This window comes from Tachyglossus aculeatus, chromosome X3 (genome assembly GCF_015852505.1).
Source record: "Tachyglossus aculeatus isolate mTacAcu1 chromosome X3, mTacAcu1.pri, whole genome shotgun sequence".
Taxonomy (NCBI): domain Eukaryota; kingdom Metazoa; phylum Chordata; class Mammalia; order Monotremata; family Tachyglossidae; genus Tachyglossus; species Tachyglossus aculeatus.
This window is the reverse complement of record NC_052099.1, coordinates 5921566-5939743: the sequence shown is the minus strand read 5'-3', so window position 1 is coordinate 5939743 and position 18178 is coordinate 5921566. Positions and strand designations below refer to the sequence as shown.

The window sequence follows — 18178 nt, the reverse complement described above, 5'->3', positions numbered from 1 at the left end:
CTTTTTGGGCCCATCCAAAAACTCCTTTGGAAACTTCATTAATTGGGGGTGTATATATATATATATATATATATATATATATATATATATATATATATATACATACACACACAGACATATACATATATATGTATACATATATGTGTGTGTGTGTAGTTTTAAATAACTAAAGATGAAATAAACAGCAAACATTCCAGTGGTAGAAATGGAAAATAAGCAAGGGACAGTCAGAGTGCAGACTGACGCCAGACAAGAAATAACAAAATAACTCTAGCCTAAAATTCTGAATGAAAAGCCAGAAAGAATAAAAAAGAAACATCTAGAAGAGGTAAGAAAAATTTTTTTTTCTGTGGCTGGCTTTTTTTTTAAGTTTATCTGTGATTGGCAAATTTAAGAGTCCAACTTTCTTGGAATATTTCCATATTTTTTCATTTTTCTGCCTGTGTATCCAAGTGCACTAGGAACAAAATCAAGTGCATTTGGCCAACTCAGTAGTTCAAGTATATTAAATGGTTAAATTCATTCAGTCATATTTATTGAGCACATACTTTATGCAGAGCACTGTACTAAGCGCTTGTTAGTTCTGTGGTGTAGACAAAATGAAGATAACTTGTTTTTTTCCTTATGCTCACAGCACCCCAGTCTGTTCCTGTCAGACAGGAGCATTAGGGCCACAGTCAGGGTGTGGAAGAAAATATCAGTAGTACAGTGATGCCTTTTTTCCTTTGATTTTCAATCTGTTTTTGCCTTGGAGCCAAAGAAGGGAAGTAAAGGTCCTGGTAGGGGAATACTGGGGAAGGATGCTGTGTCTGAGTTGTTCACTTTTTAATGGAGAAAGCTGATGCTTAAAAATTGAAGGGGATCAGCCCTTTATCCTAAGCACCAGTGAAATTTGGTAGCTATAAACCTCACCAATGAGAAAAAGAGAATGCATTATTGTTTGGTAAATCACCAAATGAGGGTTCAGAAAGATTTTGGTGGCTCATTTGACCAAAATTAACATCACTTATGTTCTTCTAGTTGAATTTAGGCTATCCAGGATGCATGGACATTAGGTTGGAAAAATTAATGTGGGAAGGCATATTAGTTGTATTCATGTATCTTAGAGAACTGAAAGGGTTTCCTGTCACGTGCTGAGAGGAAAGATGCTGTATGTTAATACTCTGTGTGTGTGTGTGTGTGTGTGTGTGTGTGTGTGTGTGTGTACGCATGTGCGTGTGTGGGTGTTTAATTTTTGTATTTGTGCATCATTTGATAGTATATTGCTCAGGTAGCAGAACTCAGGGAAAACTTTTAGGCTCTGTCTTCAGGGAAGACCTTTGCCTGCTCAGTATCTCCGGTATAGGTTGTAATATGTCCCCAGTCAAGTAGAGGGTTTTTTCCCCCAACCCTAGAATTGTGCTGACCCAGAAGAGAGGGGCAAATGTGTTCATTGATATGTCTTTGAGGACAACTGTATAAATTAAGTTGAATGAAACTCTTTTACCCAACTGTGCTGCACCCTATTTGCAGTGGATTGAATAAACGTTGCCAGAATTATCATCGTTGGCCATGTCTTCAAATAACTTTAAGATCTTATAATTTTCTTAATACTGCAACTACTGCATAACTAAGTTTGGGCCTCCTGGTGATATTGAAATGTTTTTGCCCGGTGTGTGAAGATAGTGGGTCCTACCTTTATCTGGCCCTGTTTTCTGATTTAGGACTACACCAGAGATGCCATAGGGAAGGAAACCTTAGAGTGGTTGTTGTGCAAACAGCCAGTTATACACTGTAAACACACGCTAATGTAGTTGGACCTAATGGCTTTAAATGCCTCATCCCCCACCCCAGCCTCAAGCCGTGGCACCTGGTGGGGGATAAACTTGTGCAGCTCTCCCACCCCCAGGAGGCCCACGATTACTCTCTTTTATGGGGACACCCCCCAAATACATAACATTTGATGTCATTGTGTCATTCTGTGCATGGTCTAATATGACATCTTTCCCCATGCCTGCTTCATAGCAGTAGCTTTTGCTGACCGTGGGAGAGGGGAAGGTAGTAGCATTTATCAAGTAACACTATGCATGCACTGTACTAAGTGCTGGGAAAGCGCAAAGCAGTTCCTTCCCACAAGGAAGGAAGGAGGGGAGGGCAGGGTGTAGCTTATTGGGCTAGGTTAGACTTTTCCCCATAGGTTTTTGTTTTGTTTTGTTTTAAATGGTATTTAAGTGCTTATTATGTGCCAGGCACTGTACTAAGTACTGGGGTAGATACAAGAGAGTCAGGTTGGACACAATACATGTCTCACGTGGGGCTCACAGTCTTAATCCCCATTTTACAGATGAGGAAACTGAGGTACTGAGAAGTGAAGTGACTTGTCCAAGGTCACACAGCAGATGAGTGGTAGAGCTGGATTAGAAGCCAGGGTCTTTCTGACTCCCAGGCCCCCGGGCTCGATCCACAAGGCCACACCGCTTCATAGGTTAAGGACTCTGGGCTACGCTGTGATTTTTTTTCTTTTTCTTTTTTTTAGGAGCTCGTGCTTTATACTACTATATAATCTCCTTCAAAGGTCTTGAGGTCAGGATCTGGTTTGCAGTGGGGTGCTTTAATAGTTGGTATAATCAGCTTTCTTCTTAAAGATCACAAATATAGTGGCATCTGTCATCTGAAGACATTTCTGTTGTGCCCTGTATTTTGAATACAGGCCCATAACGGCCAACATGAGCAGCACTCTAACTTTGAAGGTCCTCTGTTTCCTCTAGATTCTCTGTTGTGTTGATCTCTTGTGTTGGGAGTTGAAGCAGTGCCCCTGTTATTGCATAACAGCAGATTTCTTTGGCTGCTTAGCGACTCGCCAGTAGAAGATCTGTTGCTTCTATTACTAAAAAATTCCCCAACTGTGATGTCCAATTTGTACATATAAATGGAAGGAATCAGCCTGTTTAGTAAGGCTGACTGGTTCAGAAAGCTGGAAGGACCATTAGGTCATAAATGAATGTAGTAGAACAGCAGCAGATGGGATCACATTTTGAACTTTGCTATGCGTTAGATTTGAGATTGTGGTTTTAGAATCATTATTGTTGCTCAACAAACTGAAATTATTTACAGTATGACCGATTAAAATAGAACTCCACTTGCACAAAACTGGCTTAGAACTCCAATTTAGTTGTAGCTTCTTTTGCAGTTGGTGAATTTCTTTTGGAACATGTGGCCCCCCTCCTTTTTTTTTTTGTTTCAGTTAGCATGTTGGCTGAAGTAGAAATCTCAGCTAAAATGTCAATGGGCTTCTCTGGCACCAAACTGTTAATGAAACTATATCCAGGCTGTATCGGGTGTTGGGTTCTAATTCCAGCTCCACCACTTGTCTGCTGTATGTCCTTGGGCAAGTCACTTCACTTCTCTGTGCTTCAGTTTCCTCACCTGTAAAATGGGGATTAAGACTGTTAACCCCGTGTAGGACATGGACTGTGTCTGACCTGATTAGCTTGTATCTACTCCAGTGCTTAGAGCAGTGCCTGGCACCTAATAAGTGCTTAACAAAGACTATTTAAAAAAAAACTAAGGAACTGGACTTGTTTTCTTGAAATGTTTGTGGTCTTTTTATTTTGAGTCTCTGTACTACCACTGCTCTAATCCCCCTTGACTAATCAGCGAGTGAACTTAGCTTTGCTGTATGAAGCCTACTTCTGCTTATCGAGCTTGTTGGGCTCTTCACCCATGGAGCTCAGCAGAAGCTGAAAACAGCCCCTTTTCCTTCTATCTCCTGCAGAAGGTCCTGAGACCTGATTGAAATGGTAACTTGGTAAGATCCGAAAAAAGCAGTGAGGTGTTGTCAGCTTCTGCCCACTAATGTTCATCAGGAAATTGGGAGAGGGCAGGGGTGTCCAGGAAAGACAATCCTCTAGACTGTAAACTCGTTGTGTTCAAGAATGTGTCTGTTGTATTACATTGAAGTCTCAAGTGCTTAGTACACTGCTGTGCACACAGTAAGCACTCCATGAATGCGATTGACTGACAGACTGTTGGGAGAGGGATTCCAGTGTGGCTCTCGGAGAGCGGGAGAACCCTTGGTCAAATGATGCTGAGGGGAGGGGAAACACTCCCCCTTTCCCCCCCACCATGACAGTAGGAGTCGTGGAGGTAAATGAACCCCAAAATTTGGGGTTCCCGGCTGAAGCCAGAATGAGGGGGCAGCCCTACTTGTACAAGGGAAAAGTCTACAAGATCCTCATCTGCTTCCAGCACAGGGCTGAAGAGCTACTGTTCCTAATTTTTGAGGGTTCTCCCTTGCTGGGTCTGAGTATGTGCAATGTCTGGAGGTAGGTGTGGCAAAAAGGAAACCCCCCATTCCATCATAGCACTGGTTCTTCATCACCATCAGTGATATGTTTTGAGGGCTCTACTATGTGCAGAGCCCTGTACTAAGTGCTTGGGAGAGGACAATAAAACAGTGGGTGGATGTGTTTTGTGCACACAACCACCTTACAGTCTAGAGGTGGGGACAGACATTAAATAAATACTTTCTACTCTATAATTTACAAACTTATTCCGTTCCCTTCCCGAGAAGAGGTTTGCTGCTTGGGTGGGCAGCCTCTTGCTATTCTTTCCTGACCTGTCCAAGTTATTGCCTAAATTAGGGTCCAAGATTTCGTGCATGAGTTAAAGTAGAAGGAACCTTGGGTGTGTTGTGTTTTTTTAAATTTCTTTTTAATGGTGTTTCTTAAGAACTTACTGTGTGCCAGGTACTGTACTAAGCACTGGAGTGGATACAGGATCGTCAGGTTGGGCACAGTCCCTGTCCCACGTGGGGCTCCCAGTCTTAATTCCCATTTTATAGATGAAGTAACTGAGGCACAGAGAAGTGAAGCGACTTGCCCAAGGTCACACAGCAGGAAAGTGGCAGAGCTGGGATTAGAACCCATGACCTCTGACTCCCAATCCCTTGCTCTTTCCACTGAGCACGCAGCTTCTCTTGGTGTGACCCCAGCAAGAAGCAGTTGTAGAGTCGCACACACATGATAAATTGAATGTGCCCGACATTCCCTTGGGCCTGCTTTGATTTCAAGCCCCTGTAGCCCAAGGCACCCCTGGGCATTCCTAATAAACCACGTATGACCAACGCCACCTGCCTGACGTGTGGTCAGGCCAGGCTAGATCCCTCCTTTTCTCTCGGGTTCCCGTGGGCCATGGTTCATTCAATCATATTTATTGAGCGCTTACTGTGTGCAGAGCACTGTACTAAGTGCTTGTTGAACCTGCAATTCCAGTATGGGCACGGCTTTGAAGCACTTGCCTTGGCTCTTGCTGTGGGAGTTACCACCTTCCTCAGCCTCACTGTTTCTTTCATGTGGGCCTGGTTCTGTGAGCCAGGATACCCTCTTCCAGTAAATTAAACTCACCTCTTTTTTTTTTCCTTATCTGGAGCCCTCCCGGTTGGATACTTGGTTTGTTTACCCATTGTTTGGATTTTTTTTTTTAATTTTCTATTGAGCTCTCTGTTTCCCTTATTCTCTCTCATGCCTTTTTGGCATACTTAATTCCAGTCTGAATTCAAGATCTTTTCCCAAAATAATCTCTACCTGCAACCTCATCAAATTAAAAGCGTTGTGGGCAGGGAATATGTCCTGTTGCTGTGTTGTACTCTCCCAACCACTTAGTACAGTGCCCTGCACACAGCAGATGCTCAGTAAATGCAGTTGATAAGGACAATTCTGGAATAAAGGAACTGCCAACCAGCTCAGAGTTTTGCCATTCCATTTTAAATTTAAGACAGACAGACTGAGGCCAGTGAGAGCTGATAGACTTTGGTGGGTATTTGGGTAATGTGGTCCAACTTAAGGGTTGTCCAGAGAAGTAGTAATAGTAATAATATTTAAAAATCTCCCCCCCCCCCCCCCCCCACGATGCAATGCACTGTAGTAAGCACTTAAGTTGTGCAAAACGAGCAGAGAAACCTACCCTCCCTGCAATTCTGATGGTGTTGGGGCTGGGGTTGTATATGTGTTGGGAGGAGACAGACATAAAAATATGTACAAATAAAGTAAGAAATTGAATAGTGTATACACAGAAGTGCTCAGAGTAGGTATAGCCAAGTGCATATGTGGACTTGTGCTGGAGTGCCTTTCCCTAGTTTACTTCCTGGTGGTGGGTGGTTTTTTTTTGGTGTGTGTTTGTATGTGGTTCCTTATCCAGTCCACAGCTTCATGCAGCAGCTTGTTGTGATGTTTTCCTGGAATCCATGTGTGTTCCACCCATGCGCATGAAGGTTTTCATGTTGAAAACCCTGTTTTTAATAGCTATCACCTCAGCCTGTAGAGTTAGTGAGCTCCAGGGTATTTTTATTATGGTATTTGTTGAGCACTTACCTTGTGGTGAGCATTATACTGATTGGTGGGAAGGGGCAGGATGAATCCAAGCCAGGTCCCTGTCCCAGAAGGGGTTCACAATCCAAGCAGGAGAGGCAGACACAGAAAAAACAGGAATAAATTACAAACAGTAAGAACAAATTCAAAATAGAACAATGGAAAATGAACAAAATTAAAATCTGTCATTAAAATAGAATTTGAAGGAGGCAGTCCTGGCTTCTCACAGCTCCGAGGGACAGTCCTTGATAACGACCACCAAAACCTTTCTGACATTCTGTATGTTGCTAAATCTGTTGGATTGGGCTCTCCCAAGCGCTTAGTACAGTGCTCTGAACTTAGTAAGCACTCAAATAGCATTGATTGATTGGGAGGGCTTGTTTTTAACTTCCATGGCGGGAAAGGTGAGTTTGCTCCAACCAACTCCAGCTGGTGGGTCTGAGCTTCCGGCCACCCTCCGCTCCTGGAGGAAGTGAAACCAAAAGTTTAGTCTGGCTATTGTAAAAAGCCTTGGTTGGCCACTATCCTACTACTGCAGTTCTAGTCTCTGCATCTAGGGGATTGGAGAAGCTTCCTTTTGAGGATAGACTGAAAGAGATAGCCATTGTCTTTCTAGACGGAAAAGTCCTAAGAGGGAATGTGATTGAGGTTGATGAAATGGTGAAAGTTGTTGGGAGGGCAAACACAAAACAGTATTTCACAACAGTGGGACCCATTGAAATGAGAGGGTGGTAGGTTTGAAATGAGCAAAATGAAATTTTTTTCCCAAGAGACAGTAAGCGTATGGGATTTGTTACCGCAGGAAGAAATTATCAATAGGTTCAAAAAGGGAATAATAATAATAATAATGGCATTTATTAATCACTTACTATGTGCAAAGCACTGTTCTAAGCACTGGGGAGGTTACAAGGTGATCAGGTTGTCCCACGGGGGGCTAACAGTCTTAATCCCCATTTTACAGATAAGGTAACTGAGGCAAAGACAAGTGAAGTGACTTGCCCAAAGTCACACAGTTGACAATTGGCAGAGCCGGGATTAGACTCCAAAGCCTGTGCTCTTCCCAGTGAGCCAAACTGCTTCTATAAGGGAAGGGAAAGGACAAATTAATTGATGAGTAGTAATAGCATTTATTGAGCCCTCGCTTGGTGTTGCATACTGTACTGTACTTGGGAAGAACAGAATAACGAGGTGACGCATTCCCTGACCACAAAAGAGAAGCAGCGTGGCTCAAGGGAAAGAGCCCGGGCTTGGGAGTCAGAGGTCGTGGGTTCAAATCCTGCCTCCACCACTTGTCAGCTGTGTGACTTTGGGCAAGCCACTTAACTTCTCTAGGCCTCAGTTACCCCATCTGTAAAATGGGGATTAAGATTGTGAACCCCACATGGGACAACCTGATCACCTTGTATCCTCCCCAGCGCTTAGAACAGTGCTTGGCACATAGTAAGTGCTTAACAAATACCAAAATTATTATTATTATTAAAAGGAGCTTGCTTGCCAATAGGTGAGACAAACAAATATCTTTATAATTAAAGGACTTAAAAATACATTAAGCGGACATAGATGCATGAGTGCTAAGGATGGGTTACTAGATAGCTATGTAGAGGAGAAGTGTTCAGGATATTAGATGGTCAGTCCTAAGCATTGGGGTTCAGTCATTCATTGAGCACCTTCAGTGTACAGAACACTGTACTAAACACTTGGGAGAGTACAATATAATAGAGTTGGTAGATACATCGCCTTCCCAAAATGGGTTTACAATCTAGAGGGTTGATGTGAAGGAGGGCAGACTTCACTTAACTCCTCAAGATGTCACGGTGCCACTGTTGGGGGCAGAGTACCAGACTGGATTCATTCATTCATTCAATTGTATTTATTGAGCACTTACTGTGTGCAGAGCACTGTACTAAGCGCTTGGGAAGTACAAGTTGGCAACATATAGAGACAGTCCCTACCCAACAGCGGGCTCACAGTCTAGAAGGGGGAGACAGACAACAAAACAAAACATATTAACAAAATAAAATGAATAGTAAATATGTACAAGTACAATAGAGTAATAAATATGTACAAACATATAGGTGCTGTGGGGAGGGGAAGGAGGTAAGGCGGGGGAATGGGGAGGGGGAGGAGGGGGAGAGGAAGGAAGGGACTCAGTCTGGGAAGGCCTCCTGGAGGAGGTGAGCTCGCAGTAGGGCTTTGAAGGAAGTAAGAGAGCTAGCTTGGCGGATGTGCAGAGGGAGGGCATTCCAGGCCAGGGGGAGGACATGGGCCGGGGTTCGACGGCGGGACAGGCAAGAACGAGGCACGGTGAGGAGTTTAGCGGCAGAGGAGCGGAGGGTGCAGGCTGGGCTGTAGGAGGAAAGAAGGGAGGTGAGGTAGGAGGGGGCGAGGTGATGGAGAGCCTTGAAGCTGATCTGATCCACTGCTTCCACCGCTTGTGTTCGTGCTGTCGTATATGTTCAACATTTTTGCCCCTTTTGACCTCTCCATGAAGAAGCGCAAGACAGTATATTGGTCAACCTACTCCATATTGTTTAATTCCAAAGAGAAAGCAGTCTGTGTTGATTTCATCCTGCAGCGGTAGGCATGGGTGTGCAAAGCAGAGTCTCTTCCCTCTCCATTGGGAATGTACTACCTCGATTGGTGGCTTTGAGGTACATTGCATTGTCTGACTTTTGCAAAACTGCCGAGTGGTCTTCTAACAACAGTTTTGACAAATATCTCTACCCGGTTACAGCTTTGCGACTCGTTTCATTTTGGGCCAGCAGTCCTGTAGTTCTTACTCTTCTTGACATTTTGCTGTCCATTCCAGGTATGTCCTGTGAGATTCACCCTATTTGGGGGGAAAAAAATTACCATTCATTAAAGTTCTTCAGAAATAAGTAGTACAACAGCCTACCTACCCTATGCTGAGTGAGGGCTACACCATGACCTTTATTAATTAATGATAATAATGTTATTTTTAATAATGTACTCTCTGGGGTGGATAAAATGGAGCTCACAGTCTAAGGGGGAAGGATAACAAATATTGAAACCCCCCACAGATGAGGAAGTTGAGGCACAGAAGTTAAATGACTTACCCACGGTCCAACCTAGCAGGAAAATGGCAAATCTGGGATCAGAACCTAGTCCTGTTCTCCTTCCATGAGGCCATACTGCTGTTCTTTAATTATTGAGACAATCTCTGAATATTGTGTATTTGCTAGATTGGCTCATAGCTAGGCAAAGACCTCCTACCAAGGATCTAGAAATTTAGAATAATTTATTCAGAAGCTGATCTAGAGGTCATGCTCACTCTTTTGGAGCTAGTGTGTTACAGATCTTCTGAATAACTTTAGATGTGGACAAGGACCTGTGAATTTTATTCCTTCACAACCAGAAACATGCTACTTTTCAAAAATTCTAGTCAATTTCAACCAGTGTTTAAGCACTGCTTTTTTTTTGTTTGAGCATATCATTCACGTGGTGTGTGCCACCCCGTCCTCTGTCAGTGGTTGTGTTGTGGGAGAGGGGAACAGCTTATTGCCCCTCAAAGAAGAAATGAAACAACACAGAACTAGACAAAGCAAACAGTATGTAACCACAGTGCCGTAAAGAAATCCAACATTCCGCTAAAGGAAAGAGTAAAGAGACAAACTACTAGGCTTCCAGGTTTGGGAAAGTCTTTGACCACTAAAGTCTTTGGCCTTTTCAGATGTGTTCTCGGTTTCAAGGATTTCTGTAGTTATTTGTCATGGAATGATGTGTATCTGCGTTACTCATGACCTTGCTGCTTGCTTTACTTCTGGTGAAAAAAAATCCTGTTTGTGTTGTCATTGGGATGAGTTATCTGTTCCCGCGGTCACAGTGAGGAATGCGAGTTGTCTTGTGTTGTCACATCATCATTCGGTCGTGTCAGGTTATCATGTTGTTCGAAGTTGTTATTGGGTTTGCTCGCTAAGGGTTTAATTGGTAGGTTTTCATCCCTTACAAAGGCTCTGCCCATGAGGGTGGCCTCCAGGTTTTATAGCATCATCAGCCAAGATTTTCTTAAGCAAGTTGGCCTGCTGAGCTGGTTCATTGGGGTCATGGTCAGTGGACTTTCAAAACTGATCCTGTGTCCTTATACTTGTGCTGATGGTCCTGTTCCTTTGGTTGTTCTCTATTTTTTTGTAAAGATTTTCATCACTTCTGGTACATATCTGTATATATATGAGCCACCTGATGGATTGAATCCTATCTCTGGAGTTTCCAGAGATATTGTATCATAAGCCCTGGTCTTGGATAAGTTTTTAGCTTTCCTTATGATTTGACTGTTATTCTCACTCCTCACACCTGGAAGCTCCCGCTCAACCGATAGACCTTAGCAGAACGGGAACCCCATCGTAACACCCTCCGGGAGGTTATTCTGGCAATTTAGAGCCACGTGGTGCTTGGGACACTCAGCAGTCAGCCCGACAATTACAACGGGGCATCTAGTAGTAGATGTGAAAACACACATCAAGCAACCCACATTTGTCAATGTGACAACACTAGCAAGACAACCTGGTGACAGCACCGAAAGGAGAGTTAACAGTAAGTGGAACTAAGCAGAGAACTGAGCTGATCTGAGACATCCCTCTAGACTGTAAGCTCGCTGTGGGCAGGGAACGTTTCTACCAACTCTCTTGCATTGTACTCTCCCAAGCGCTTAGAACAGTGCTCTGCACACAGTAAGCACTCAATAACTACACTTGATTGATCTGATGTCCAGGGATCATTCTGAGGATGTCCAGGTGAACCCAGAAGAAATGCTGGTAGAAGAAATTGAACTAGATCAACAGGAGTTTGGTACTATGCCTCCTGTTAGTAAAGAAATCATACACAGCAATCTATATGGACAGTGTTTGGTTCACTTGGGTCAGGGTGGCTTCTGACGGTCAACAAAGTAAGCAGTCTCCAGAGAGTTGAGAAGCAGCATGGCATAGTGGATAGAGTATGGGCCTAGGAGTCAGAAGGGCCTGGGTTCTAATTCCAGCTCCGCCACTTCTATGCTGTGTGACCTTGGGCTAGTCACTTAACTTCTCTAGGGCCTCAGTTACCACATCTGTAAAATGGGAATTGCGACTAGGATCCCCATGTGGGACAGAGACTGTGTCCAATCTGAGTAGCTTGTATCTATCTACCCCAGTACTCAGTACAGTGCCTGGCACATGGTAACTGCTTAGCAAATTAAGACCCTGGCTGCAGCTGCAGTCTGGCAGGTGGGCGAGGAGGGTAAAATAACGACCCAGTTTCCCTAGTGACTCTACCAGGCCGATTTAGCCATAGCCCTTCTCACCTGGGAGATAAGCTGTGTGACAAGCAGGAAGTGGGCAGAAGGTGATCCCATTTCCAAGCTAATCAAAGTCATTTCAAAGCAGTGTTTCAGAGAGCAACCTCTAGAAACCTTTATCCTCCTCTGTTTTGTGGGGAAAGGACTGCTTTGGAGATTGCCCCCTTTGCCCTCAGAAATGTTAACATATTAAAATAGCTGGGCACGGATATTAATGCATAGTTTTTGTTTCTGCTTAATCCTTCATTTCTCTTAATAGGAGACTAAGCCTGTGTTTCTTAACACTTGGAGTCGCTTAATGAGGGAACTCAGCACTTAATCAGTGGAACTCGAAATGCAAATCATTCGATTGGCGAGCGCAAAGCCCCAGCCAGTGAATAGATCGGAAATGAGTGTCGAATATATGTGGAATATAAATAAAACGGATTTTAAAATTAGGGCTAACTTGCAGAATGTGATTCATGTGGAGTACCACAGTTTAAATGCAGTTCTGTATTGTACTTCAATTTTAGCTTTCGATCTCCGTGATCCACTGGCTCCATCTTGTGGCGTGTATAGATTCCTCACCTAAGTGGTGTTAGAGGCTCCTTTGAATGCAGTGGTTTTCAATGAGTATAAGGCCCCCTAGTGGATTGTGGATTTTATTTAGGAGTCCTCAATTAATAATAATAATAATAATGGCATTTATTAAGCGCTTACAATGTGCAAAGCACTGTTCTAAAATTAGAATTCTAAAATTAGAAAAACGACTCCTTGTGTAGGCACTTCAAACTGTGGAGTAGTAATGATGGCATTTATTAAGCACTTACTATGTGCAAAGCACTGTTCTAAGCACTGGGGAGGTTACAGGGTGATCAGGTTGTCCCACAGTCTTAATCCCCATTTTCCAGATGAGGTAACTGAGGCCCAGAAAAGTTAAAGTGACTTGTCCAAAGTCACACAGCTGACAAGTGGCGGAGTTGGGATTTGAGCCCATGACCTCACACTCCAAAGCCTGTGCTCTTTCCACTGAGCCACGCTGCTTCTGATTAGGAGTTAGGAAGTATCATCATCATCAATCGTATTTATTGAGCGCTTACTATGTGCAGAGCACTGTACTAAGCGCTTGGGAAGTACAAATTGGCAACATATAGAGACAGTCCCTACCCAACAGTGGGCTCACAGTCTAAAAGGGGGGAGGAAGTAAGGATAGGTAATATGATGAGGATGCGAGAAGCAGCGTGGCGTGGCTCAGTGGCAAGAGCCCGGGCTTGGGAGTCAGAGGTCATGGGTTCTAATCCTGGCTCCGCCACTTGTCAGCTGTGTGACCTTGGGCAACTCACTTAACTTCTCTGGGCTTCAGTTACCTCATCTGGAAAATGGGGATTAAGACTGTGAGCCCCACGTGGGACAACCTCACCACCTTGTATCTCCCCCCCCCCAGTGCTTAGAACAGTGCTTTGCACATAGTAAGCGCTTAACAAATACCATTATTATTATTATTATTATTATTACTGGATAGAGCACCACCCTGGGCGTGAGTCAGAAGGACCTGGGTTGTCAGATGTGTGACCTTGGGCAAGTCACTTCACCTCCCTGTGCTTCGGTTACGTCATCTGTAACATGGAGATTGAGACTGTGAGCTCTAGGTGGGAAGGGGGCTGAGTCCAACCTGATTAACTTTGATATACCACTGTGCTTAGTACAGTTAATGGCACATAGTAAGTGCTTAACAAATACCATAAAAAAGTGGGAAAGCCATTTCTCTTGAGAAGTTAGCTTCCCTGCGTAGGTTGAGGGAAGAGGCTATTGGAATGAGCATTTTATGTAGGATAGTACAGAGAATTTTCTCCCGTTCTACCCTGCCCCTTTCCCTCCAGCTTGGAAGGAGATATTGTGATATTCCACTCCACTAACCTGTGGGTGGAGGAATTGGGATGACCTTGATAAATAGTCACTCCGAGCATATGCAACACTTCTTTTTGTCTTTGAAAATTCAAGTGACAGTCATATCTATCTCATCTCCACCCCCTTTATTTTTTTCAGCATAGCATGGCCTTCCTACTCTATCCAGCTTCTGGCTTTCCCCCATCAAAGAGTTTATAGTTTTTTCACGTTTGGACTTGCACATAGTAGGTACCCAATAAATGCTGTTGATAGATCAGGCACTCAGTACAGTGCTCTGCACACAGTAAGCAGTCAAATACCATTGATTGTGAAGATCCCAATGTTTCTTTTTTTTTTTAAAGATGAAAAGTGAATGACTCAATGTCATATAAAGTGGATGAGCGAACAGCCGTTTTTATGGCTAAAAGTGCAGAGTTTCATTATCGTGGACAGCACCCATAGCTCAGGCCAGCCGTCTTGCAAAGGTATATGGTGGGGTCGTGGTGGAAAACCAAATCAAGTAGATGGCAAACCCCAAAAGAAAAATAAAATAAACTCAAAAATAGGTGGCTCAGGATATTGGCCACTTATTTGAATAGGCAAAAAGTGCCATTCAGCCACACACACTGAAGATCTTCTAGCCCTAAATATTTTTTTTATCCAGCAGACTCTTCCCTAAAAATTGTCTCAAAATGGGCTCATTAAAGGAGAGCTTTAATCTTGCAGTGCACAAACAATAGAAAACCAGGAAGCCCTACAAAAGACTACTTTTACGTGCACACTGTAGTATTTGGGGTTTTTTTCGGCCAAACCCACCCTACCACATAGTTAAAAATGCTCCCCATCCGTCATTTTATAGAAGTCAAGTGGTTATTGTAGGATGGGGCCTGGGTTTCTGAAGGTGATAGTGCATGTAGAGCCCCCTGTTTTTGTTGTGTGCTGTGTCTGGGTTGTTCTTGTTGAGTTGCTTTGATTAGGTTTCTTCCAGGTTTTATTGAACGTCATCAGGTGTGGCTTCTACATTTAGCTTTGCTGCCTGCCTGACTGCTTCTGGTTAAGTAATCTGCTGGTGGTGTCTTGTATGCCTTAAATATGACGTCTTTACTGACTGATATGTGTGTGTAATATCATGAAATTGAAAAATGGTCATCGTATTCTTTATTTTGAGGATTAAGATAAGCCTCTAGGTAGAATATGTCTAGGAAATATTTTTTTTCAGTAAAATCCAATCCTGTTACTACATAGGGCCACCAAAAATGATTTTGGAAATGTTTTGCTGCTGAGCAGTGGTATTTATTTTTGATGTATGCCTACCGCAAGTTCCATTTAGAAATTGTTCGGGTATATAACTGTCAGGGAAATATAATAGAATGTATTAGCATGAATAAGTATACAGACCCAAACTAGAGCTTTATGCCTCTTTTATTAAGGCTGAGGGTGAACGGAGCAGCATTCATACGTTTGAAATGCATCACCTAGTCATTCTAATTGAAAATGGTATAAATTATTCACATGGAACCTTCTAATCTGGAACAGCACCACAGGATAACGTCTTCCCATTCATCACCCACCAGCAGCTGCAAGGAAAGCAAAGTTTTATTTTAGGTATCCCCCTAGAAGGAGAAATTCACCGAGCCATTCAGGAAAGGAAAACCTATATTGACCGTGTATAAAGTGGTGGCGGTGGTAATAAAGTAACCTATAAAACTGGGAATAAAAAATATCCAAGGATTTGAAATTTCCCACTTTCCATTTCAAGTTTCCCTCACAAAAAATGAACCTCAACACTTGGACCCAAAACAGTGTGATCCTCACTCCACATTACTCCCGATTTGTCCCTCCTGTTTGTCGAGAGCATTTCTCAGTGATTTCACAGCAAGTTTTTCTGAGTGAAGACTCAAATGAAGCCTGATTTAACTTACTGTAAGCTCCATGTGGGCAGGGATTGAGTCAACTAATTCTGTGGTACGTATCTGTAATTTATTTGTATTGATGTCTGTCTCTCTCATCCCCCCTGCCCCCCAGACTATAAGCTCATTGTGGGCGGGGAATGTGTCTGCTTATTGTATTGCACTTTCCCAAGCGCTTAGTACAGTGCTCTGCATGCAGTAAGTCCTCAGTAAGTATGATTGAATGAATGAATAGTATTGTACTCTCTCTGTGCACAGTAAGTGCTCAGTGCATATCACTGATTGTACTGATGGGGATTTGGGTGAAGAAATAAGAGCCCTATCTCCATGTCTTATTCAGGGATGTGTTGCTAGTGGGAGATGATGAGAGAGATCTGGTGACTTTGTCCAATTGAAGGTTTAGGATACTCTTTCCCTTCCGAGGGAGAGTGAGTGGGTATAGAGGGAGGAGAGGAAAAGGACCAGATCCAGATCTTGAGGGGGGACATCCAGAACCTGTAGTTAAGAAGCAAGCAGCAATGGTACTATAGCTGTAGAGGTGAGGAGAAAACAGTGAGAATATTGCCGTGGAAGCCAGGGGCAGGCAGGATTTTGAGGACTGAGACATTGTCTGTGGTATCCAGTACTGCTAAAAAGTTAAAACTGGTTGAACAGCAGGAATGATGGGTGGATAAATGGTGAGCCGTGGCTTTAGGTTATAAGCCCCTTGAGGGCAGGGACTGTGTCTAGTCTGAATGCATCAGAGATTGTGGTCTCTCAATGAATACCTATTGATTAATTATTTGGGTATTCCTGTGATACACATGCAATACACTTGTCGCAAAACAAAAATCATAGTAAACGTTAGACTGTAAGCTCGTTGTGGACAGGGAACATGTCTGCTAACTCTGTTGTATTGAACTCTCCCAAGTGCTTAGTACAGTGCTCTGCATATAATACACTCTCAATAAATACCATTGATCATGATGATGATATTGACTAGAGTGTATTGTTTCTCCTACAGACACCAAAGATGTTGACCAGAAAGATTAAGCTTTGGGATATTAATGCCCATATCACATGTCGCCTGTGCAACGGATATCTTATTGATGCTACCACTGTAACAGAGTGTTTGCATACCTGTAAGTATGAAAATTATTTTGAAATGTGAACAGTTTTAGGAACTCAGGACCTGAGTGAGTCTTAAATTTCTCCCAAAGCTGTTCCATCCCCTAGATAATCACCGTAAATTGATGTCGGGCTGTAGGAAGGGAGACTTTCGCAGCAATCGTCCTTGCCTGACTGAGCTGCACTAGTTTTAGTAGTTGAGCATAAGAAATGGGGATAAAATTGGTCTTACAGAATGAGAAGTAAGTGGGGGGGAAAGACATCTGGAAACTAATTTAAGTAATACATTAAATATAATAAAGACTAGCCACAATAGATTACAGCAGTGCAAACCATTAAAATTAGAGCATAGAAAAAAATAAGTTGCTTAGTTGCAGAGAGCAAGCCTATGAAAAATGGAATAATGAAAATTTCAGTAGCAGCAGGCCATACTAAATACCCTATAGGATTAGACTTAAAAATAAAACAAATTAGAGGTATTTATAAACAACTTTTCAGATGAGGATCGGGTTAGTGGGTGACATTTGTCAAAAAAGGGGTGAAATTTCATTTTTTCTTCTGGCTGTTGGCCAAGGATATTGTACCAGAGGCCTTTGCCATATTTCTGGCATATTGTTGGCCTTGGACTCCTCTCTGCCACTGCTTGACCTGGCCTGTTGTGGCCCCAGAGTCCCATCTGGACTAAAAATCGATTGGGGGTGGGCATTCCATGGTCTACAGGCTTGAGTTGGCCCACTGCTTGAAAGCTAATCTTTAGCTCCAGGAATTCTAGCCTGAGCTCCCAGGCCTGTGTGAAGAAGACTCACTTCAGGATCCTAATCTTTGGGATTTAGACACCACTTCAAGCCAGAAGGGTATCAGAATTAGTTTCTAGGTTGGTTAAACCTGGAGGCAGTTAAAGTGACTTTTACAGGATAGGGCTCCTTATTGGTCTGATTTCTGCCATTGGCAAGGTCACTTTCTAGCAACTCCATAAAGTAACCTACTGATTGTAGTAAATATACTAAAGCCAGATCTGATTAAAAGGAGTTTAAAGCTGTGCCCCACCCCCCCAAAAAAATTCCAGAGTATATTGTGAAGACATCATTGCAGAAATCGCTAGTACCATAAATTGGTAGAAATGCCTTCCATGCTTGGGATAGAGATAGAGAATATACAAGTGAAAATTGAGTTTTTGAAAGCTAATACTCCTAGATACTTTTATCTACCTCAATCCACAATTCCCAAGACACCCCATTAATTCCCAAGTTAAGTTTGTTTCTGAAGGAACCAGTCTGGGGGCCTTTGGGGTGGGCAACCTATAGTAGGACTTCTAGCAGGGCAGAAGTTATCATGCAGTGTCATATCTGGAGAGAGGGCAAGTCTTCAGTAGAATCAGTGGTATTTATTGAGCGCTTACTGGGTGCTGAGCACTGTACTGAGCGCTTGGGAGAGAACAACAGAGTTGGTGGACACATTCCCTGCCCACAAAGGGGTCTTATAGACTAGAGGGTGACACAGGCATGAAAATTGCACGTGGAAATGTACACAAGTATGGTAGGAAGTGGTTGTTTTTGCTTTGACCTTGCTATAGATGACAGCTAAGTCTTGGCTGGCAACTTTTTTTCCCAGCTGTTCTTGAAGAGGTGGCAGAGAACCTCATCCTTCATGATCACCTG

General features: G+C 43.1%; 1 protein-coding gene across 5 annotated transcripts in view; it reads left to right on the top strand.

Annotated features, from left to right (window-relative positions):
• The window catches only part of PCGF3 (polycomb group ring finger 3), an 88214-nt gene that overhangs the window by 48039 nt on the left and 21997 nt on the right, over positions 1-18178 (top strand). For 3 of the 5 annotated variants that reach the window (XM_038770179.1, XM_038770180.1, XM_038770182.1), the window contains exon 2: positions 16417-16534. In XM_038770179.1, coding sequence (XP_038626107.1) covers positions 16426-16534 — 109 coding nt within the window. In that variant the 5' untranslated portion in view covers positions 16417-16425. Of the gene's footprint in view, positions 1-15412; positions 15469-16416; positions 16535-18178 lie in introns of those variants that run through there. The other 2 variants (XM_038770181.1, XM_038770177.1) reach the window with 2 other exon arrangements.